At 40.5% G+C, this 23,862-nt stretch overlaps 1 protein-coding gene across 1 annotated transcript in view; it reads right to left on the bottom strand.

Moving 5' to 3' along the window:
• The window catches only part of LOC109922808 (protein CC2D2B-like), a 158,169-nt gene that overhangs the window by 105,317 nt on the left and 28,990 nt on the right, over positions 1-23,862 (bottom strand). Inside the window, exons 9-14 of the mRNA XM_048609173.1 lie at positions 23,746-23,819; positions 19,582-19,692; positions 17,553-17,700; positions 15,910-16,133; positions 8,739-8,916; positions 2,154-2,307 (exon numbers count right to left, since the gene is read on the bottom strand). Coding sequence (XP_048465130.1) covers positions 2,154-2,307; positions 8,739-8,916; positions 15,910-16,133; positions 17,553-17,700; positions 19,582-19,692; positions 23,746-23,819 — 889 coding nt within the window. The remainder of the gene's footprint in view (positions 1-2,153; positions 2,308-8,738; positions 8,917-15,909; positions 16,134-17,552; positions 17,701-19,581; positions 19,693-23,745; positions 23,820-23,862) is intronic.

The raw sequence follows: 23,862 nt of genomic DNA, 5'->3' as shown, positions 1-23,862 counted from the left end.
GGAACTGTTCATCTTTATAATCTGGGCCACAGGTGATTAGATTCTTGACCTCAATAAATCTGGAGGGAGCTAATAATTCTCTTCAGTTTGGGGCTTCCTTGCACCTTTTCCACCATCTCTAATTAATTTTGCCAACTTGTGCTATTTGTATCATACCTTGAGCTTAGCTCATTTGGCTGGATTGTTGGTTTGTGAAGCAGTGTGATGTCAGCAGCATGGGTTCAATTCCCACACTGGCTGAGGTTACCATGAAGGACTGTCTTTCTCTTGCCTGAGGTGTGGGAGCCCTCAGGTTAAATCACTACCAGTCATCTCTCTCTAATGAAAGAGCAGCCCTAAGGTTTGGAATGACTGTGGTATCTTGAATCCTCCAAAGAGGGGGGGAAGCTTGCCAAAGGGTGCAGCTTTTGGCAATAACATGCACAAGCACCATACACTGTGCTTTCCTCCATCTGACCATCCTCACAGGTGAGCCAATGCTATTCCTTTCCAGAATGAATATAGTAACAATTGGGGTGTTGGGTGATTATTCCTGAGTCATATATCTTTCTACATAACTGCAGAGGTGGAAAGACCAGACAAGTTTGGAGGAAGCCGTCAGCACTAATTAGTAGTCAGCTGCTTTTGGCAACTGGCTGTTGTGCTGTGATTGATGTGTATCAGTTTGTGTGCTTGAGGCTGTGGGAGTGTAGAAGATACAGACATAAGAAAAGTTTTGTGTTCCAAAATCTCATGTTGAGACCAAACCTGCTAAACCAAGATTTTACCTTTGTAGACAAATTCCAACCTTACAGCTATAAGTGTCTCTCCTCAAATAAGGTAAGATTATAAGTATCCACCTTTGGTTATCATCTGTATTGACCATAGAAAAGAAACGGGACGAAGGTCTCAATGCGTGAATTAATAGCCCTTACCCACATGTTAAAGCACTTAATATGATGTTTGTGAAAACAGAAATACCTCATGTAGATGAAGTTCACAGGACTAGATTCCTGGCAGTTCTTAACTGGACCCTGTATCCCTTTTTTAGGAGGAGAATTTCAGTTCAGATTTTGTGATAGACTTGAAGGCAGTAGTCTTAAAAATAAGGAAATAGTCCCCCTTGTCCTCACATATCACCCCATCAACCTTCGCATCCAATGTATCATTCTCTGCCACTTCTGCCACCTACAATCTGGCCCCACAACCAAAGATATATTTTCCTCCCCACCCCTATCTGCCTTTCGTAGGGACTGCTCTCTCCGCGACTCCCTTGTCCACTCCACACTCCCCACTAACCCCACCACCCCTGGCACCTTTCCCTGCAACCGCAGGAAGTGCTACTCCTGCTCCTACACCTCCGCCCTCACCTCCGTTCAAGGCAAAAAACAAACCTTTGACATCAGACATGGGTTCACCTGTACATCCGTCAACTTTGTCTACTGTATCTGCTGCACCCATGTGGCCTCCTCTACATCGGTGTGACCAAGCGGAGACTTGGAGACCATTTCGTAGAGCATCCGTGCTCTGTAAGCGACAAACAACAACACCTTCTGGTCACGAAACATTTTAACTCCCCTTCCCAGTCCCTGGGTGACATGTCCATCCCAGGCCTCCTACAATGTTACAATGACACCACCTGCAAATTGGAGGAGCAGCACCTCATATTCTGCCTTGGGAACCTACAGCCCGATGGCCTAAACATGGATTTTACCAGTTTCAAAATCTCCCACGCCCGGCGATATCCCATGAACCAACCCTCCCTCTCATCCCCACCTCCTTGACCTGACACAACCTGTCCATGTTCTCTCCCATCTATCTGCCACTCCCACCTCACTGACCAATCCCCACCACTACCTGCACTCACCTATCACGGTCCCACCTACCTTCCCCAGCCTCACCCCTCCTCTCTCTATTTATTTCTGAGCTCCCCTCCCGCTCCCCATTTCTGAAAAAGGGTCCCGACCCAAAACATCAGCTTTCCTGTTCCTCGGATGCTGCCTGGCCTGCTACGTTCCTCCAGCTCCACACTTTGTTATCAGCCTTTTAGGGTATATTTTATTTGATTATAATTTCAATCTGCCACTAAACAACCGTAATCCAGATGAACACCAAGTGATGGTTTAGGCTGAAATACAACAACATTAAAGGAAAGAACTGAAAGAGATACTTACTACTTCCAACTCCTTCATGAGTAGTTGTAACTACCTCATCACTACCAAATTCTATCTCTTCCAAAACAGCAGTACTGGTAATTGTGGTTACTTCAGGAATGGGTATATATACCTTTGCCAGTAGTTTGATATTTTTGCTCACTAATTCACATATCTATACAATTAGAAAGAGGTCAAATTGTTAACATGAAGGAATGTTTCACACTACATTTTTGGTCCCATTAATCACAAAAAATTAAAAACCTTCAATGCTGCTCAGACAATCAATTAATTTCAGAGCTTAACGAGCTTCTGGAAAATTGACTGATATTTTTCAGTGTAACTTCATTATAATGGGATCAGTTTTTTTTCTTGTAATATACTATATACATTCTTAATACAGATGTTCAGATAGATTTTGTAAAACTGATACACTGGAATTTTAAAATGGAGTAATGACTCCTCAGAGTTCCCTTGTTTGAATTAGTATGTGAATGCAGAATTGGCAAATGTATATCTCTATTGCAACAATTAAACCAGATGACCTTCCAAAGGAGAGTTATTATTACATTAACCCCACAACATCCAATCTGTTTCATCTAATATTTCACATTTTTGAAATGTGTTAGGCACACAAGTTGACTGACTGAACAAGTTGACAAAGCTGATACCTACAACAGCTGATGGATCAGAAGACCTAAAATTAAGAAATTGTTTCAATATTAACAGTCATGACATAATGGCCATCCTTTGGCAAAAAGGCAATAAATTAGAAGGTTATGACGAATTAATTTAGCTGAACCAAAGTTATGCCTATGTGGTGACGCAGAACTTCAAACCTACCACAAAAGATTCTTGGAATAATTTTGTTGAAAACAAAAGACAGTTTGCAAATGCCTTGAAGCATTGTGCGTAGTGCTGAAAACACCTGAACCTGGATCTTATATAGACAGGCTCAGGCACCAGCAAATTGTTTTTATGCAGGAAGAGCAGGATAGAATAGAGCAAAGTAGAATTGCAAAGCAATTAAGGAGGATGCAACTCAGCCAATAACTACATTCTCATAGAATACAAGAGCAGCAAGTTATCTGAGGACTTTATTAAGGAAATAAGTACAAGAAGGTTGTGCATCACTGATGTAGCAATAAGGCATTAAAGTACCTACTGCTTCATGACTTGTGGCTACACAACTGCCTGAAATTCAGAGCATAGAACTTCTTTTCTAACAAACAGCAATGTGGTTGATTCTTAAATGCCCTCTGGGCAACTAGGAACAGGCAAGAAAAGCTGACCTAGCCAGTGACACCCACATCCCATGAACAAATAGAAAAAGTAAATGATCAATACTTTTAGATCACAGATTCATTTCATTGACCCACAGATGATCTAGCTACTTTTAGTCATGCTGAAGCACATATACACCTTCATGAGATCAAAATGTATTTTACAGGAGATCTGGGATATTTATTGGCCAGGATCTTCCTGACAGCAGTGACGCTATAGTTCAACTACTGACCCATTTAAAGACACAATCATTTTTGATTACTGCAGGCAACTAACCTTCTGGCGCTGTGAGATTCATTGACAAGATGCAATTCCAATGAAGCTACACTCCTTGAGATCTGCCTTCAGCTCAGTGACAGGTGAATGATTTTAATCTTATCTTTCATCAATGTTTAATTCTAGCTCCCTTCCATCAAGCATTCGCTCATCACCCCTCGGTCTGATCAGATCCACCATTATCAAAGCCAACAGTTCAGACCTGCCCCCTAGAATCATTGGTTATTTTAAAAATTGGCAGTATGGCAAATAGCAAGAGGGAAAGCCTTAGACTACAGAATGATATGTATGGACTGGTCAGATAGGCAGAACAATGGCAAATGAAAAGTGTGAGGTCATTCATGTTGGAAGGACTAACAAGGCAAAGGAGTACACGATGAATGGTGGAACCCTAGAAAGAACAAAGGATCAAAGGGACCTTGATATGTATGTCCACTGATCGTTAAAGGTAACAGAACAGGTGGAATACTTCTGGAATACTTGCTTTTATTAGTCAAGATATTGAATACAAGAATGGGGAGATTATGATGGAGCTGTACATGATGTTAGTTAGGACACAGCTGGTGTACTGTGTGCACTTCTAGTCACCACACAACAGGAAGGATGTGATTGCACCAGACATGGTGCAAAGGAGATTCACCAGGATGTTCTTGGGTTGAAGCAATTCAGGTTTTATGAGAGATTACATAGGCTGGGGCTGTTTTCCTCAGAGCAAAAAAGGCTCAGTGGGGACCTGATTGAGATTTACAAAATTATGAGCGGCATAAATAGGATAGATAGGAGGAAAACATTCCCTTTGGTAAAGGGATCAATAACCATGGGACATAGATTTAACATAAAGGAAATTTAGATGGAATTTAAGGAAGAATCATTTTGTCCAGAGGGTGGTGGTTATCAGGACCTCACAATCTGAAAGAGTGAGACAGGTGGGAACAACATTTAAGAAATATTTTGATGGTTACTTGAAGTACCATAATATACAAGGCTACAGGTCAAGTGCTGGAAGATGGGATTAGAGTAGATACATGCTTGATACGAAGCAGGGACACGATGAGCTGAAGTGCCCCTTTCTGTGCTCTAAAATTCTATGACTAGCTCTGCACTACCCCCTCCAGTTCACCCCTCGCCTCCTGACTCTGCTCAGCTCTCCTACGTAATACCTGTTCTGCTTCCACATTGGTGAAACTAAGGAGCCTAATTTGCTGGCGTGGGTGAGCAGAGTGGGGGTGGAGGAGTGTTTCGATATTCTTACTGATTCAAAGGACTGACTCTCCAGATAGGCTTTACATCTGACAGCAGCAGCCCTAAATACCTCAGTGTAAATACTGAGCTAAGTACCAGGCAAACAGCCCCAGTTTAGGCACCAGTAGGCACTGGACTATCAGCATTAGCCGATTAGAGTTGAAAATGATACATTGCAAGTTCTGATTCAAGCATAAGTGGGCAGTTATGAACCTGCATTTCCATTATTGTGACCTTCAATTGTGTATTCCTCAAATGAGACACAAGATCCAGATCATTATCTTTGGCAGTATGGTAAGACAGCAATGAAAAGGACTTCTTTTACAGATTTGTCAATGTTGTAGCATCCACACTATTTGTTGAGACCCATTGAAAATCCCTTCAACTACCTGAACATAAGTGGGCTCCTGGGAATCTGCATTTCCATTATTGTGGCCCTTAATAGTATATCCCTCAAATGAGACCACAAGATCCAGATCATTATCTTTGGCAATATGGTAAGAAAGCAGTGATGAGACCCACTGAAAATTTCTTTAACTACCTCCACAGAAAGCACTTTTACTCCTGTAGTTTTAAAATTGCAGAGAATCTGCATTGAAATGCTGAATGAAAACAATGGCAAAATTTTACTGGGGCCTAAATTGCATCAGTTATGGTAAGATTTGTGGCAAAATTATATGAGAAGTCCAGAAGACCTATCTTGATTTTGGGAGCAACTTGCTGCATCTTTTATGCATCAGTCGGGCAGTAAGATAAGTTTTTCGTTAGGCAGAAATGAGATGCCAATTAAGAGATTACAGCTTGTTAAAAGCATTACTGCACAACTTCCCTCATTACTATTGATCTTCGTAATTTACCAAATGAGCCAAATAACTAGATGATAAGAAGTCTTGACACGGAAGTCAGAGTGGGTACCTGACCATTTCAAATCACCTTTGGCTGGGAAGAGCCTCCATGTTGCTCAGCTCCAAACAGCATTTCAGGGCATGATTCATGGGCATCAAATGCATGCATACTCATCCAGGGAAATTGGCATCTGACATTTTCCAACCTCTCATGATCCTCATGGCACCTCTGGATCCACTTGGAAGATGATTAGGAGGCACAACCCACATTGCAGAACGTACCAGCAATTAGTATTGAAAGGCTGATGCAAGGGCACTATGCACAACAGGGTAGGCACCCAGCTCATGGATTGGAATAAGCTACACCTCAGGACTGCTTGCTTGCTCACATTGCACCTACATGCACAGTCACAACAGCTATGCCTTACCTTGCCATGCCTGTTAGTCAGCCAGACCCAAAGGCAATCAGTATTGTCATATTGAGCTGCACTTTAGTGCAGGCACAAAGACGTGCTGCTTGTCAGTAGGAATGTTATATACTCTAAACAAAAATATATTCCATTAAGAAAGAAAGATGCAATGAGAAGGATGCACAACCCTTAACTATCTAAGGAAGTTAGGGATAGTATAAAACTGAAAGAGAAGAGGTACAATGCTGAAAAGATTAATCATTTTAGAAACAGGCAAAAGATGACTGTAAAGAAAAGGAGAAGTTGGGTTATGAAAGAAATCTAGCAGGAAGTATAAAAATAGACAGTAAAAGATTCTACAAAAATTTTAAATGGAAGAGAGTAGCTAAAGTATGTCAAGATCCCTTAGAAGCTAAGAATGGGGAGTTATTAATGCAAACCTATAAAATTCCAACAGGATTAGACAGGAATGATGTTCCCAAAGTGGGGGAGTCCAGACCTAGGTGTGACAATCTATACTATTTAGGACTGAGATGAGGAAAAATGTCTTCACCCAGAGAATGGTGAGTCTGTGAAATTTGCTACAACAAAAAGCAAAAATACTGTATAATTTCAAGAAGAATTTGGACTTAGCACTTTGGGGGCTAAAGGGATCAAAGAATATGTTGGAGAAGTGGGAACAGGTTACTGAGTTGGATGATCAGCTCAGATCTTAATGAATGGTGTGGCAGGCTCAAAGAGCCAAATGGCCTAGTTTCCTATGCTCCTATTTTATGTTTCTATGACTATCTCTGATTATGCAGTGTCTCTCAAATTGCAGATATATTTTGTGCCTCAAAATTCTTTCAAATGAATTCCCCACCGCCAAGATTGTGAAGAACATGAAAAGGTAATCTCTTTGTGGCGGTTATTTGGCAAAAGTAGCTTCATGAGTAGTTTGCAGGCTAGCAGAATCAGATGACTCGGATGGCCATGATACCGGGATATACAAGCAAAACTAGAGGGAAAAAACAGTTTAAAAAAAACTGGGTAATGAACATACTGGTCATACTGGGGCACTGTTCTGAGGTATACAAAACAAATCTGATCACTGTCCATCATTCACAAGTTTTAGTGTTTTTAGCCTCCCGGGAATCTAAGGGAACATATAAAAACTGTCTAAATGTGAGGATGTGAGACAAGAAGCAAGCGCCATGGATTGGCAGCAAGGGATATGAGATTGGGCAACAAGAAAACACAGATCCAGTACTGACTCAGCAAATACTCTTTAGGAGGAAAAGGTTGCATACAGAAGAGCGGATATCTAGTAGACATTCTGACAGGAGTAGTCCAGAGAGATCTCATGGTGAAGAAAGAGGCCACAGCCAGACAGGGCAACTGGGTAGCATGGGTAATGGAGAGCCTGCTCAGACAAAGGATAAAAATAGAAAAATCCATGATCAGGTAGTGTTTGTGGTTACTATGGCAATGGAAGTTAGGGTGATAAAAGAGGCTAAACTAAGAATTACAGAACTGGAAAGAATTAAGAGTGTATTCAGAAGCTGATGATAGTGGTAAACTTGCTCTGTCACACATGTGGATCTGTACAGAAATGGTCCTACCAAATGGAACTTATAACGCCAAGTCTAGGTTGGTATCTAGAAGCTTTAAGGAATGTTTGGGGGATAGGGTAGACTCTCATATAGCTGGAAAAATAATTTTGCAAATATTTCAGCCATTTTAATGACCTTTTCTTGGAAGTGCAACATGCTTGAAAAGTAAGTATTCTTATAGCTCCCTAAGGAAGCACTGGGAATAAAGGGGAATCTCTGGAAATTATGGTAAATGTGGGGTAAATGCGCTTCATGGGTGTGATATTTTTCAGTAAGGACACTTAATGTTGGGGTGTTTACAACTGAACATGAACCCTGCAACATTCTATTGGCACTAAAATGGAAACAATTCGAATGGAGCATAGCGACAATCTTTTGTGTAGGGCCACCAATGAATTGAGGAAAAGATACTCAATCAAATTAGAAAAGAATTCGAAACTGGGTAAATAAAAGTAAATTATTTCCATTGGTTAGAAATTCTAGAACTAGTGGGCATAGTCTAAAAATTAGGGCCAGACCACTGGGAGAGATTTGGAGCTCTCCTCTACAAATTGATGCTAGATCAGTCGCTAATTTTACATCTGAGACAGATAAATTTTTGTTAAGCAAAGGTATTAAGACATATGACCTATATGGAGTAGGCCACAGATCAGCCACAATCTCACTGAATACCAGAACAGGTTTGAGATGCTGAATGGCCTACTCCTGTTCCAATAATTAATTTACTATTTACTATTAATTAATTAATTAATTTACTATTGTCTTAAACTAACCAACAGAAATGGTTCCAAATAAATAGATGTAGATAGAACATGAATGCTGTCATTTTAAATCAGTAAAAATTTAATTCTCCAATGATTTCCACTGATGCTAAATGTCACACTATCTGGCCTTCTACGTTACAATGGCTTTAAATGAAACTGAAGTGTATCAGCAATTTGAATCAATAACAGTTACCTCAAATCTAATGCTTTCGGGTTTGTGAATTATCTGAATGTTGAATATTTGTCTAAACTGTACACTGAAATCCGGCAGTAATTGTGAGCTAACAGTAGAAGAAACAATTTTGTCATTGTAGAAAATACGAATGAAGAACTTATGGTTTTCCACTTCCATCCTTCTTTGCAATTCAGCCCTAAAATGATAAGAACAATGGCAATTAGTGGAATAATAATTATTTGCACAATAATTGAAACTTTCTGTCACTCATAAATATTTATCTAGAACATTCTTTGTTATTAATGTTAACATCAAGTTAAATGTTATGAGCGGTAGTAAAGTATTTCAATTCTGCACAAAATTAAAGAAAAGCACTTATCACATTATTATCACAAACAGACCCTTTGTTTGAGCTCCCCCACCTTTATTTAGGTGCAGGACTCGTGATTCATTATCTGCTTACACCTTGCAGTAGGGGACAGATAGATTTTATACGGTCCTTGCATTGACCTGATTATTGCATTGGACGAAGCAGTTGAGCATCACTGGCTACCTCAGAACTCAACAGGAAACCCAGCACTATTATGCTGATGGTGGTACAAATAGAAGATTTAACTGGCCCAGATTTTTTGCCACCACACAGAGGACTTGTGCATAGGGACTCTGCAGTATCCACATTGTAATAATTGCCAAAGGAATTCCAAAGGAATTGCCCAGGAAATTGAAACTTTGGCTAGGTAATTCCTCCATGTCTGCATCCCTCTGAAAGTCTCCATTTAAATCAGAGACATTGGAGCGTAGCGATGAGATTAAGTAAAATATTTAGTCAGAGAAGTTTGATTATTAAATACATAAGTTTTGTATGTAATAATTTATAAAACTGACCCCATACTTACCTTACACAACCCCCGCTATACCTATCTCAGACAACTTACACACCGCAGACTCTGAACCAACACTTCCCCAGGACCCAAACTCCACCTTACCCACAGGCAGCTGGATCCGACAAGATACTCCCATGTGCCAGGGCCCAACCCAACCCAACATTCCATCCCCACTGTTGGACCCACCCCAATATACCCCCAGCCCCAAGCAACTGGATCTGATCTTCTTTCCCCTTCTATCTACGCCCGGCCCTCCACCAGACCTGACCCAACCTGACCTGACCTTACCCCAGAATCTAACACAACCAATCCTGAACACCTCAAACCCAACTTCCACCCTTCCTGTCACCAGCAAGACCCAATTTCTCCCAACCACCCCATATTATCCTAAACATTACTTCCTTGAACCCATGTTACGCTACTTAGTAAATAAAAATCTAAAGAACTGAGAATGCTATAAATCAGAACCAGAAACAGAAGTTGCTGGAAAAGCTCAGCAGGTCTGGCAGCATCTGTAAAGAAAAATCAGAATTAACGTTTCAAGTCCAGTGACCCTTCCTCAGAACTTATGGTAGGTAGGAAAATGTCAGTTTATATACAGAAGATAGGTGTGGATAGAGCCCAAAGAGAGAGAAGAACAGTTGGATAGACAAAGGAGTGGATAACTATCTGGCTAGGAGGGTGAGTAGCTGTTAATGAAAACTGTTAATGGCTAACAATATGTAGTATGTAATGGCAGACTATGTGATAACAAGGCCTGGTGTGTGAGGTCGGGGGCCAGGACATGGGAGGGTTCAGGCCCTAAAATTACTTAACTCGTTCTTCCAGCTTGCACTGAGCTTCACTGGAACACTGCAGCAAGCCTATGTTGGCCAGGGAACAGTGTGGTGTGTTAACGTGGCCGACATCTCTGTCTCAGGCTTGCTGCAGTGTTCTAGCAAAGCTCAGCCCAAGCTGGAAGAACAACTCATCATTTTCCATTTGGGGGCTCTGCAGCCCTCTGGACTCAATGTTGAGTTCAATAATTTTAGGGCCTGAATTCTCCCATGTCCTATCCCCCTACCCCACACACCATGCCTTGCTGTCACATATTCTGCCATTACACACTACCTATTGTGAGCTACTAACAGTCTCCGTTAGCAGCTATTCACCCTCCTAGCCAAATCATTATCCATTCCTTTGTCTGTCCAACTGTTCTTCTCTCTCTTTGGGCTCTATCCCCACCTATTGTTTACTCCTGACTCCCTCCCCCAACCCGATCTTCTGTACATAAACTGACATTTTCCTAGCTACCATCAGTTCTGAGGAAGGGTCACTGGACCTGAAACTTTAACCCCCACTACCTAGCAACCACCCTACCGCTTCACAATTGGCATTCAACCCACATGGTACCTTACCCACTATCCAGCTGGTACCCTACATACTTGCACCCTACCCCTATACACCTGGCATCCTACACATCTGTCTTGGTTGGGAATATACTGAGAAAATCCTAAAGGAGAGAATTAATCTCCACTTGGATAGGCAAGATTTGATCAGGGTAGTCAATATGGCTTTGTCAGAGGGAGATCATGCCTAACAAGTTTGATGGAATTTTTCAAGGAAATGAGCAGGTTTGTTGATGAACATTGTGCAGTTGATGTAGTTTAAATGGATTCCAGCAAAGCCTTTGACAAGGTCCTATATAAAGGCAGTAAAAGAACATGGGATGCAGGCAAATTGGATCTAAAAATGGCTTAGTGATAGCAGACAGAAGGTGGCAGTAGAAGACTATTTCTCTGACTGGGGCCGATGTCCAGTAACAATCCACAGGGATCTGTACTGAGTCCCTTATTGTTCATGATATATATAAAAAACATAGAAGTAAATGTGAGGGAGATGATAAGTAGGTTTGCAGATGACACAAAGATTGGCCCTGTGGTTAATAGTGAAGAAGAATATCATTGGTCACAGGAGGATATAGACAGATTGGTCAGATGGGTAGATGGAATTTAATCCTGAAGAGTGTGAGGTGATACACTTTGGAAGAAATAACAAGAGAAGGGAGTACTCAATGAATTGTAGACTCTAAACTTAGAGGAACAAAGGGATCTTGGGAGTGTTTGTCCACAGATCCTGACAGGACAGGTTAATAGGCAGCTAGAAAGCATATGGGATACTTGTTTTTATCAGCTGTGGCATATATTATAAGACAGGGATGTCATGTGAGATTTGTATAAAACCTTGATTAGGCATTGATGGACTACAACGTGCAGTTCTCGTCACTGCACTAACAGAAGGATGTGATTGCACTGGAAGGAATGCAGAAGACATTCACCAGGATCAAAAACAAAGTTGCTGGAAAAGCTCAGCAGGTCTGGCAGCATCTGTGAAGGAAAAAACAGAGTTAATGTTTTGGGTCCAGTGACCCTTCCTCAGAACATTCACAGTTCTTTCGGTTTTTATTCACCAGGATGTTGCTGGGAATGCAGTATTTTAGTTATGAAGAGAAGCTCAGGTTATCTTTTTTAGAGTACAGAAGGCTGAGAGGGGGCCTGATTGAGTTGTATTAGCTTATGAGGGGCATGGACAGGGTGAATAGAAAGCAGCTGTTCCCCTTTGTTGAAGAGTCAATATAGAAAGTCATAATTTTTAAGTGAAAGGCAGGAGATTTAGAGCGGATTTAAGAAACATCTTTTCTCTCATAGGGTGGTGAAAACCTGGAAAGAACTGCCTGGGATGGTAGTCGATGCAGGAAACTTCACAACCTTTAAAAAGTACTTGGATGAGCACTTGAAATGTTATAGCATTCAAGGCTGTGAGCCAAGGGCTGGTAAATGAGACTTGTGTAGATTTAGAGTAGTTTAGTCAATGCAGACCCAATGAACCAAAAGGCCTATTCTGTACTTTATGACTCAATGATTCTACTCCTGAAATCCTACCCCTTCCTGAGCTGACACCCTACTCTGTAGGGTGTCCTTCCCTTGGTACCCTATCACCTCTCTTCCCAGTTGGCATCCTACTTACCTGACACCCTACTTATCTGGCACCCTATCCTCACTACCAATCTGGCACTCAATACTCCCAGTACCCTAACCACACTTATGTACTAACACTTTGGCAGCAGCTGTCAAAATAGCTGACAGAACCTTTACATTTCACTATATAGCAGCTGACTGCAATGGAAGTGGGGGTGACTTTCCTTTCTCTGATAGTTCTGTGCAACAAAAGAACTATCAGAATGGAAGTCACCTTCACATTTCTGAGAGATCCCTGAGTAGAATCTCCTCTTAGAAATGCAGAGCTCCTTTCTTGAAAGAAAAAAAGGGCATAGTGGCAATCAGTATTAGATTGCTATTCCTCAGAAAATCTGGTCCATCCAGCACTGCTACCTCTATACAAGGTTATTGTGTTTCCTGTTGTCACAATGAAGAAGACAAAATAAGCCATTTTTGAGATAAGGTTTAAGGCTTCATATAAATTAATGAACAACATAGAGATTTTATTGCAGAGGTTCTGCGTGGTCAGCAGAAAGAAAAAATACTTGGTTTGTAAACTACCACAAACAGACCCAGGAGAAAGATGGTTGAAGTAACCATCCTGAGGCCTCATAAGAATTCAAGGAGATTCGCCCAGTCACTATCAGGAAGAACAAGAATCATGGGAACAGGATTTACTGTTAGTGGTGGTTTTAAGAAGCTCTTGGAAAGTGGAGGAAATTGCCTGACAACACTCATTCAAAGTTACCACCTGCTGAAGCAGAGATATGGAAACCCACTAAAAGTTGAAATATCTCTGGATTGTTTGCTATAAGGACTGTAATTCCTTAGAGAGTGCAATGGAGTATGCTAAGTATATGAGAGGAAAGTCACTTTATGTAGTTTAAACTACAAATTGCCTATAAAATGATGATAGTGCTTTAGTCAAAAACTTTTAAACTAATATGTTACAGTAAAGTTTTAAAATAGGGCAGAATGGTGGCTCAGTGGTTAGCATTGCTGCCTCACAGCACCAGGGACCCAGGCTCAATTCCACCCTCAGGCAGCTGTCTGTTTGGAGTTTGCACATTCTCCCGTGCCTGTGTGGGTTTCTTCTCACAGTCCAAAGACATGAAGGTTAGGTGGATTGGCCATGCTAAATTGCCCATAGTGTCCAGGGATGTGTACGTTAGGTGGATTAGTCATGGGAAATGTAGGGTTACAGGGATAGGGTAGGTGGGTGAGTCTGGGTGGGCTGCTCTTTGGAGAGTCAGCATGGACTTGTTAGGCCAAATGGCCTGTTTCCACACTGTAGGGATTCTATGGATATATATAAATCTTAATGTCATTCTTTTAGGTAGCAACTGGGACTTCAAATCTCTTTTTTAAAAGAAGTAATTGGTCTCTATGGAGAAAATAAAATTGCTGGGTCTTTGCAGCATTCTGAATCCATGAGCTGAAATAGGTACAATTGGAGATTCTAAAAGTTAAAAATGTCTTTTAATGATTGTTGATTTTTCTTCTCAAGAGAGGATGTACCTTTCAGTGTCTTGCAATAGATAATAAAGGCTAATCTGAAGGCAACAGAAAACTTACAAATAGAGTTAAAAGTATACTCCACGAAAGGAGAAGTAATTGAGAGATTGGTTTCAAATAATCCAGATAAAACAGATTGGGTTGATTCAGATTCAGTTGCAAATGAAGCAGTTTGAAAAATAAGAAAAAAATCAAAATAACTTGAACCTGAAATAGAAAAGAAAAAGAAGAATAAAGAGAAATGTGAAAACGTGATGGACATAATATATTATAATTTTGCGCAAGGCGGTCTGTTACACTTATAGGGAAACTGAAGTGAATGACAGCAGGCTCCTGAGTATTATTGTTGTGAATCAAATCAGGGAAAATGGAACATACAAACCAGATGGGAGTTCAGGGTCACGGAGGGGCTTGGAAACCTTAATGATGGAAATGAACAAATGGAAGGATAAGATGTTTCAAAGGCCATGCTCAGAAAGGATTGGGAGTATGTGACCAAGGAACTCAAGCCCTAGAACTTGGACCTGACAGCCTGACATGTGTGCCACAAGAAGTTCAAAGACTTCAAGCAGAATGAAAGAATCTTCATGTGACTTTCCTCCACAGCAAACTACCAGTCTCTCATGCTGCTTAATGTACCTCAACATTCATCCATTAGCAACTTCTGGCCCTCAGAATATAGGCCTAATATCCAAATATTCTACTTCACCCTCAAACACCTGCCAAAGCTAACCACCTCATACCCATCTTCCATTACCTCCTGCTATTCAGCTATGCAAACGAGTGTAGCACAATCACTGACTTTCATATGATAAATTAAAAAGTTGCTTCTAAAGAAAGGTTCTTGACCAAAAACGTTTCCTTTCTCTTTCCACAGATGTTGTTAAACATGCCAAATATCTCCAGCACTTTCTGTTTTTATTCAATATTTTTATGAATCCATAGCATTTATGTCTCAGTGGTGTTACTACTGACAGGGTTGGTTGTGTCCTGGAGGTTGTAGCTGTTAGACTAGGTTTTAAATCTTGGTTTAGTAAGGGGGGAAGACAAGCCAGCGGCAGCACTGGGCATGCCTAAAAATGAGGACTTGTGGTGCAGTAGTAGTAACTCTCCTCTGGATCAGAAGCTCTGTGTTCAGGTTCCACCTCAATACTTGCTGGTGACAGAAGGTACATCATAACATGGTAAACAGATTGACTATCAATCTGTCAGTGCTTCCGATATGCCAGTGGCAGGCAATATGAGTGGGAAAGTTTTCTTGTCAGCCAGAACCATATAGTAGCTCAGCACAACAGCTTAAAAGCATTTTAACTGCATGTTAAAAGATGCAGATACTTGTCATAAGCAAATATCATCCTGCTTCCAAGGGACTGCAAATTACTTTACTTGCAATTTGGTTGCCTAGTCATTTAAATAATGTGCAGGAGCCTCTCATCCTAGGAATACCTTCTCCTATCTCATTATGCTTAATGGCCCTGCCCCTATGGGAGACACATGCTCAGGAACACTCATTTGGGAAACTTTCAGAATGTTGAGGCAACATAAGTGGATAGAGACTTGAAGTAGCAGTTCTCCACTGTCGTTTACTCTCTAGAACTGGAAGTTGAATTTTACTTGTTCACACAGATAGGAACATCAGCCCCATTGTCTTGTAGCGTTTGCTATGGAGGGTGAACTTTTTAAATTAGTTTTCTTTTTACCAGCTTATATACAAATCACTTACATTTTAAACGTATATAACAAATATATTGTATAAATTGAACAGTGAAGGCAAATGTGTATTAATTGAGAGTGTTTAGTTGCAACTAATACCCAGAGCACTGTGAGTTTGGTGTTATATCCACAGTCAGTAATAGTTTAGGAATCAAAGTAGGCTTAATCTGTTGCCTCTGAATCCACATTCTTCTTGTTCTTGCCATATCTTCCATTTTCTTTCGATCAGTTGGCATAGAAAGTACTGGTGGCTTTCCTATCTCATCATCAGTAGCTTCACTGACTGATTCATCTCCTTCTAAAAGTTTTCTTCTTTTGACATCCTGGTAATATTAAAAGATAAGCTGGGGTTTAATTTGTCATGTAAATAGAAATTTAAATAGTTCATTATCTGCTTTGTGGTGGTTGAACATATCAGACAATGAAGCAACAGTCAGACTAACATAATGGTGTAGACTTAGTTTAAAGGTTACAAATTTTCCAGTTTGCTTTCCGACAGCAAGAGGTTTTATGGCATATGAAACTAGAACACAAATTGAGAAAAACTGGCTCTTATCATGAGGTGCACTAGGACAAAACTGAAACAGTGCAAATTACATCTTGTCAATAGATTCTTAATATGTATAAACATAATCAAAATAATGAGCTAAATATCATACCTTTATTGAAACTATATTGACATAGACCTTTTTGTTAATAACATTGTTATCTTGCCAATGTCACATAAGCAAAAATGCAAAAATGCAGATATTGTAGCCAAAGAGTTATACCATCAACGTGCAGCCAGATGGCATTTCAGTCTGCCTGATCGCTTTATCCTCAACTCCAGTGAATTATCTAATTTGCACAATAAGGCCCTGCTATCTTTCCACAGTGATCCAGTATTCTGTGCAAGAGTATTGAACACATATTGGCGATATGTATTTGCCTCAGACAATTGCATATGCGGGAACAGGCTGGAATTTCTAGTATCTAAATTTTTGAAAGTTATTGGGATCGTAAAGCTGTGTTTGGCTGTACAACCAATACAACCTGTATATAGAGGTGTGTTTTGGAATTTAGCATATTTTTCTTCTTCAGCCCTTTCGAATACTGTCATCAAGCCTTCACATTGGAGTGAGGCTTCCACAGTTATAAGCTTCCCAGAAATCCTGCTAGTTGAATCCCACATGTACACTTGTTCAAGTCAGATGTGTTTGGTAATAATAGAACAAAGTCATGTCATCTGGGGGAGTACTGAGAGGGTGTCTAAGGGAAGCAGGAAATGGAGGAAGGAGATGAACTCTTAACAATGACATCAGCAACACCAACTTCCATTTCCTCTGATGCAAATACACAATGATGACATTAGCAGCATGACTTCTTGTTCCAGTACGTTGACAGGATATAAACTGGGATATCGAACACTTTGTCAGAAGATGAATGCAATAAGTTAGAATTGCCTTACACTTGCTCCAGTCAACAAGTTTGACCACATGCATAATGCTAGATATGCCGGTGCCGTGCAAAAGCACCAGTTGAACTAACATAAATCTAATTTAGACATCGGTCCACTGCGAAATTGTGTTTGATATCCTGTTGTGAATAATATTATCCTATGTGTAAGAAGCAAAAATAAGAATTGCTTGAACAAAAAGACACTGAGAATTAATACAATATTATGGTTTTCTATCTATGTATACATACTAATTGCACATATCATTAATCCTATTTATCCCCAATTTTAGGATATAATTACATACCTGTTTGCTTTGCAAATTTTTCAGTTTTTCATTATATGTCTCCATTTCTCGCCAAAACTGTTGTTGAAGTTCTTGTTCAAGTCCAATTACTTCTGCAATGTATTCCACTTCACACTGCTTTCCAAAGGCTTCATAATTCACTTCCAACCTGTTTACAAGAAAAGTTCTTCATTTACTGCACACTGAAACTAATTTTAAATTGTTTAGATTGTACACAGTAATCTTTCTATTCCAGAAATCTGTTGTTCAGGAACATCAATTAAGTCAATTATCTGAGCAGATCCAAGAAATTCATGATATTATTTTAATATGGTACTTTGGGAGCAGAAACAGAAGATAAAGTATTGGAATAAATAAAACTGCTTTCTCATTTTTATGCTGCAGTATCCTAGAACTCTGTGGGAAGCTAAGGAAGTGATTGCTGGGCCCTTTTCTGAGATATCTGTATCATTAATAGCCACGATAGCCACAGGTGAATTGCCAGAAGACTGGAGGTTGGTTATTGTGGTGCCACTATTTAAGAAAGGTGGTAAGGAAAAGCCAGGAAACTATAAACCACTGAGCCTGACATCAGTGGTGGGCAAGTTGTTGGAGGAATCCTGAGGGACAGGATTTACATATATTTGGAAAGGCAAGGACTGGTTAGGGATAGTCAACATGGCTTTGTGTATGGGAGATCATGTCTCACCAACTTGACTGAATTTTTAGAAAAAGTAACAAAGAAGATTAAAGAGAGCAGAGCAGTGACGTGATCTATATGGACTTCAGTAAGGTGTTCGACAAGGTTCCCCATGGTAGACTGGTTAGCAAGGTTTGATCAGATGGAATACAGGGTGAACTAGCCATTTGGACACAGAATTGGCTCAAAGGTAGAAGACAGAGGGTGGTGGTGGAGGGTTACTTTTTAGGCTGGAGGCCTGTGGCCAGCAGGGTGCTACAAGGATCAGTGCTGGGTCCACAGCTTTTCATTATTTATATAAATGATTTGGATGTGAACATAGGAGGTATGGTTAGTAAGCTTGCACATAACACCAAACTTGGCAGCGCAGTGGACAGCGAAGAAGGTTACCTCAGAGTACAATTGGACATTGATCAGATGGGCCAATGGTCTGAGGATTGACAGATAGAGTTTAATTTAGATAAATGTGAGGTGCTGCATTTTGGAAAGGCAAATCAGGGCTGGACTTATACACTTAATGGTAAGATCCTGGGGCATGTTGCTGAACAAAGAGACCTTAGATTGCATGGTTCATAGTTCCTTGAAAGTAGAGTCGCAGGTAGACAGGTTGGCGAAGAAGGCATTTGATGCGCTTGCTTTCATTGATCAGTGTATTGAGTATAGGAGTTGGGAGATCATGTTGCGGCTATATAGGACATTGGGTACGCCACTTTTGGAATACTGTGTGCAATACTGTGTGACCGTCGCACACAACACCATCAAGCCTCAGATACTAAGAAGGCAGACACTATAGAAGATTTCCACAAAACCTGTATGGAGACAGTTTGTAGATTGCAATGCTGATATAAAAATCCGGCGGGGGCTTTATTCCCTTGACCATCAAGTTCCTTAAATTGATAACATTTCATTACTACTTCCTTATGGAATTCATGACATGTTATTGTTTGCAGAGGAACAACCTCAAGCAGACATAAGATGGAGGGTGAAATAACTCTATAGAAGCTGGTATCCTATCACCAAGACCCCCTTTATTTACACGTGGAGAATCCATGACACTGATCCAGCTTCCTCAAAGCCAGCTCTCAGAGTGAACAGAATCCCTGACACTCCTGTTTCTATCTGTCAGCCTGGCCTCCTTGACTGGACCAGATTAACAGCTCCAGTCAGGGCACTCATATTCTATCGTTCACCTGGCTGACTTCATTGCAATCATTACATCTCTCCCGCTCTGAGCCCAAGAACAAAGGCTGGCTCTTCCTTTTGCAGCTTCACCTGGGCTGTTTTAGCACTGGCTTGTGTTCCTCCAACTCTGCCTCTGACACGGACAGCATGCAATGCGCAGTAGCTCACCTCTTGAGCCTGGAATGACTGAAAAGAAATTCATTCTCCTCTTCAGGCGGCAAAGGCACCCAAATGGTGACAACCGCTGCGTCCATCTCAGATTCTGAGGTATATTCAATTCTTTACAGAGAGGGAGAATCTATAGATTCTGGAACAGTCAAAAAGGCAGTCTAGGAGCTGGGCACATTTTGCTCCCACCCCGTTTGTGAGTTTGCAGCTTTCATATGGTCCACGTGCTTGATCAGAACCGTCGCACCCAACTGGACTTTATTAATTACTAGACCTGACCTCACATTGACTTTTCCTCTTACCGTGCAGGCTCATTTCTACACAAAAATTCAGCCCCTGAAGTAAACTGTCTTACTTAGCAGAGTCTTGTGTCCAGCATTGGAGTTCCTGATACCAAAGAACAAAGAAAATTACAGTACAGGAACAGGCCCTTTGGCCCTCTAATCCTGCACTGACATGCTGCCCATCACAACTAAAACCCCCTACCCTTCCGCGGACCATATCCCTCTATTCCCAGCCTATTCATATATTTGTCAAGATGCCCTTTAAAAGTCACTATAGTATCTGCTTCCACTACCTCCCCGGCAGTGAGTTCCAGGCACCCACCACCATCTGTGTAAAAAACTTGCCTCATACATCACCTTTAAACCTTGCCCATCACACCTTAAACCCATGGCCCCTGGTAACTGACTTTTCCACCCAGGGAAAAAGCTTCTGACTGTCCCGTCTGCCCATGCCTTTCATATCTTGTAGACCTCAATCAGGTGCCCCCCCCCTCAACGTCTGTCATTCCAGTGAGAACAACCCAAGTTTCTCCAACCTCTCCTCATAGCTAATGCCCTCCATACCAGGCAACATCCTGGTAAATCTTTTCTGTACCCTCTCAAAGCCACCACATCCTTCTGGCAGTGTGACGACCATTTCACTGTCCCCCACCCCAGCTCCTGGAAGATCAGATTTAACCCGGAGCAGAGTCTTTTCCCCAATAGCAACTCTGCTGGAGCTATCCCTCTAGTTGCGTGGGTCTAGTCTTTGATGGCAGGACCAAATGAGTCAAGCTTCCCAAATATCAGCATGCTGTCCGACATGCTTATCCCAACTCAAAGGTGAATGTTGCAAGCAAATTTCTTCAGGAGTGTACTTTTCTCTGTCATTGCCCCATTTTTTAAACGTGGATAGTACTTGTCACTGTCTTGTCACTTCCTCAGAGCCAAGTCTCAGAGTGAACAGAATTTTTGACACTCCTGTTTATATCTGTCAGCCAGGGTTCCCTGATTAGACCAGATTCCCAGCCCCAATCAGGGAACTCATATTCTATGAGGTCCACCTGGCTGACCTTGTTATAATCACTGCATAGGGTGCTGTATGTTTGTGAAACTAAATAGTGCCTGCTAATGGTTGGGTAGACTACTTGCATCAGGCCCCTTTCAATACTGGTTCCAAGGGCCTATTAAGGTCTAAGGTCTAGTTAACAATAGTAGAGGATGCACAATAGTGAATCTTAATAAGAAGAAGGACTTGCAATTAACTCCATCTTGTTGTTAAGGTATGATCTTAATAGGTGCAAATTACATCAGCTACTTAGACATAATTACTAAGACAAGAATGATACTCTGACCCCATCCGGATCTAACACTGGACTCCTCTATTCTCCACCCAAGACTATATGACATCATCAGTGCGAACGGAGCCTAAAGCAGTTTCCAACATTAACCTTTTCAGAACTATTATCTTGTAAAACAGAAGGAGTAGTATGGTCTACAATCAGATTCCTATCCCAAACATCAGAAGAGTAGCCTTCATTTCCTTGTCTCCAAAAAGTACTTCATTTTTCTTTTCATCTAACAGGGGTATTCTTAAAGACAGTGTTGAATGGTTCCTCCATTATTGCAGCAGCTATGGATGACACAGCTGTGAAGTTCTTCATAGAAGCCGAAGCCACTTCAAGCTTTGTTCAAGCTGGCACTTTAACCTTTCGGCAGTGTTCAACGTAAAAGCAAAGTTTGAAGTGGTGGGGGAGGATTGTCTAATGAATACATTTTCTTTTGATTGGTTTTTAATGCTTTTATATTTACATCAGTGAAACTATCACAGACCAAGATGAGATAGTAGGAACTGCCAATGCTGGAGTCTGAGATAAAAAGGTGTGAAGCTGGATGAACACAGCAGGTCAGGCAGCATCAGAGGAGCAGGAAAGCTGATGTTTCGGGTCTGGACCCTTCTTCAGAAAATCAGAAATCAGCAAACAGACCAAGATGAGCTGTTGCAAGAAGCTGTCATTATACTCCACAAATGTGTTCACTTTATAGCATATCACATGTATCCCACATATCCTCCAAAAGAATGTGGTTAGAGATTGATGCCTCAGATGAAAGAGACTTGAGGTAGGGAAAATGGAAGTAAAGAGTAAAATATTAATCATTAATGGTTATGATTAAAAAAGGATTCAGTGAAAAATCTTGAAGGAAGATGTGGAATAAAGTGTTAACTATATCTTTACTCTAAGAACAGCTATTGAACATGTGCATTAAGGAGCTGTGTCATAATGCCAGACCACATGGAACTAGGATCTGAGTCTACAGATTCGAGAAATGTCTTCTCTTACTATCTTTTGTATATAATTACATTTAATAAAGGATTGTTAATATTCATTGACATGGATATGGATTGCCTTCTATCAGCAAACTAGACCTAATCTTCTACTAGCTAGGAAAGGGCAGTAACTTGTGCTTTGGATGGTCATGCTCATTTCAAATGAGCATTACATAGTAATTAATATTATGATGTTTCTACTTTGCATATGCCAGAGCAGGACAATGCCCTCAGCAAAATAGCATATGGTGTGGCCAACATTAAAAGCATGAATGGACTCTAAGGATTCCATTTTTAAATAAGAAAACATCCATGCCGGTAAAAATGCACACACAACATGTCCAAATGTTTTGGTCTAGTTATCATATGCAAAAACATCTAAGTGGCTATTTGTCCCTTTTTGTAGCAGATCCTGGTCCTTTGCAGACTGAAAGAATACATATCACACATTGTACTTGTTTCAACTTAACAAAATAGGCAATAGGCCTTATCAAGTTCAGTCCTCATCGCAATGCCTTGATGAATCATAGTCAACTAGCCTGGTGTTGCCCGTCTCTGACTGACAACAATACATACATAGACAAAGACACAGTGAGACACCTAGAGCTCTGTACAACCACAATTAGTTTATTAAGTACTTAAATGAATAAAACACACTTTTAACTACTAGAAATATCTCAATTACCATCTTTCACTATTCTGATTGCTGTAACTAAACCCACTTTGCAGCTGGCCAGGTTAAAACCTCTGTTCAAAGTCTTCACCATGTCTCCCTGACGTAGGGTACTTCCACCACAATGTTAATCTTCGAAGTGTTGTCGAACAAAACGATTTCTTCAGGCTCTTTATACTCAAGTCTCTGTGCCAAGAGTGTGCGTTTTTTGGAATTATGCATGCACATGACCAATCCTGAACGTTTTGTCCAAATGCATGCCCTATTTGGACTTATCCTTGCATGTGAGCAATCCCGAACGTTTTGTCCAATTGTATGTCTTATCTGGTAGAGACAGCAGTTCCTGATTTCCTGCAGTTTTAACTCTTAGCCAACCTAACTAACACAGCATAATTCCATTCACATAACAACCCATTGTTAAGCCTCTTGTCAGTTCCTGTCAGTTCCCGCTATCTTCAGCCTTATCCAACACTGGTTTATATTTAAATAAAGCTTAGCTAGTTGACTGTCCTTCATAATATAAGTGGTCATGTGCCATGATAATACCTGTACCAAATTGAGTTTACTCACCAAGCAATCAGCACTTTCTTCTCACACATTACAAATTGTTGCTACCCCCTCATGTTTGTATTCTTGATAATATCCTGATGATTTCAAGACAAAAAGACTTCAACAAAATGTGACTGTTTTCAGTAATTAAAATGTTCCGTACTGTTAAACGAATATTAGTAACTGCAAGTTGCCTTCAGGAAATTAAATTTGTTTGTACACAAATTTAATAGGTTGCACAGTAAGAGTAAAATCTAATCCTCAAACTGCTTTGCAATAAACTTGGAAAAGTTGTTTAAATTTTTGCTATGCAAAGAACATAATTCTGATTGGCATAATAAAATACTTACTCTTGCAATTGGAGCTTTACTGGTGTACAAATGTAATTGTTTAAAATCCGCAAATTTTTTATCTGTTTCCAGACCTTCAAAATGTTTGATAAAAGAGTATGATCTTTTTCCTTTTCA

The sequence above is a fragment of the Rhincodon typus genome, chromosome 20 (assembly GCF_021869965.1).
Source record: "Rhincodon typus isolate 14 chromosome 20, sRhiTyp1.1, whole genome shotgun sequence".
Taxonomy (NCBI): Eukaryota; Metazoa; Chordata; class Chondrichthyes; order Orectolobiformes; family Rhincodontidae; genus Rhincodon; species Rhincodon typus.
This window is presented reverse-complemented; position numbering and strand designations above follow the sequence as displayed.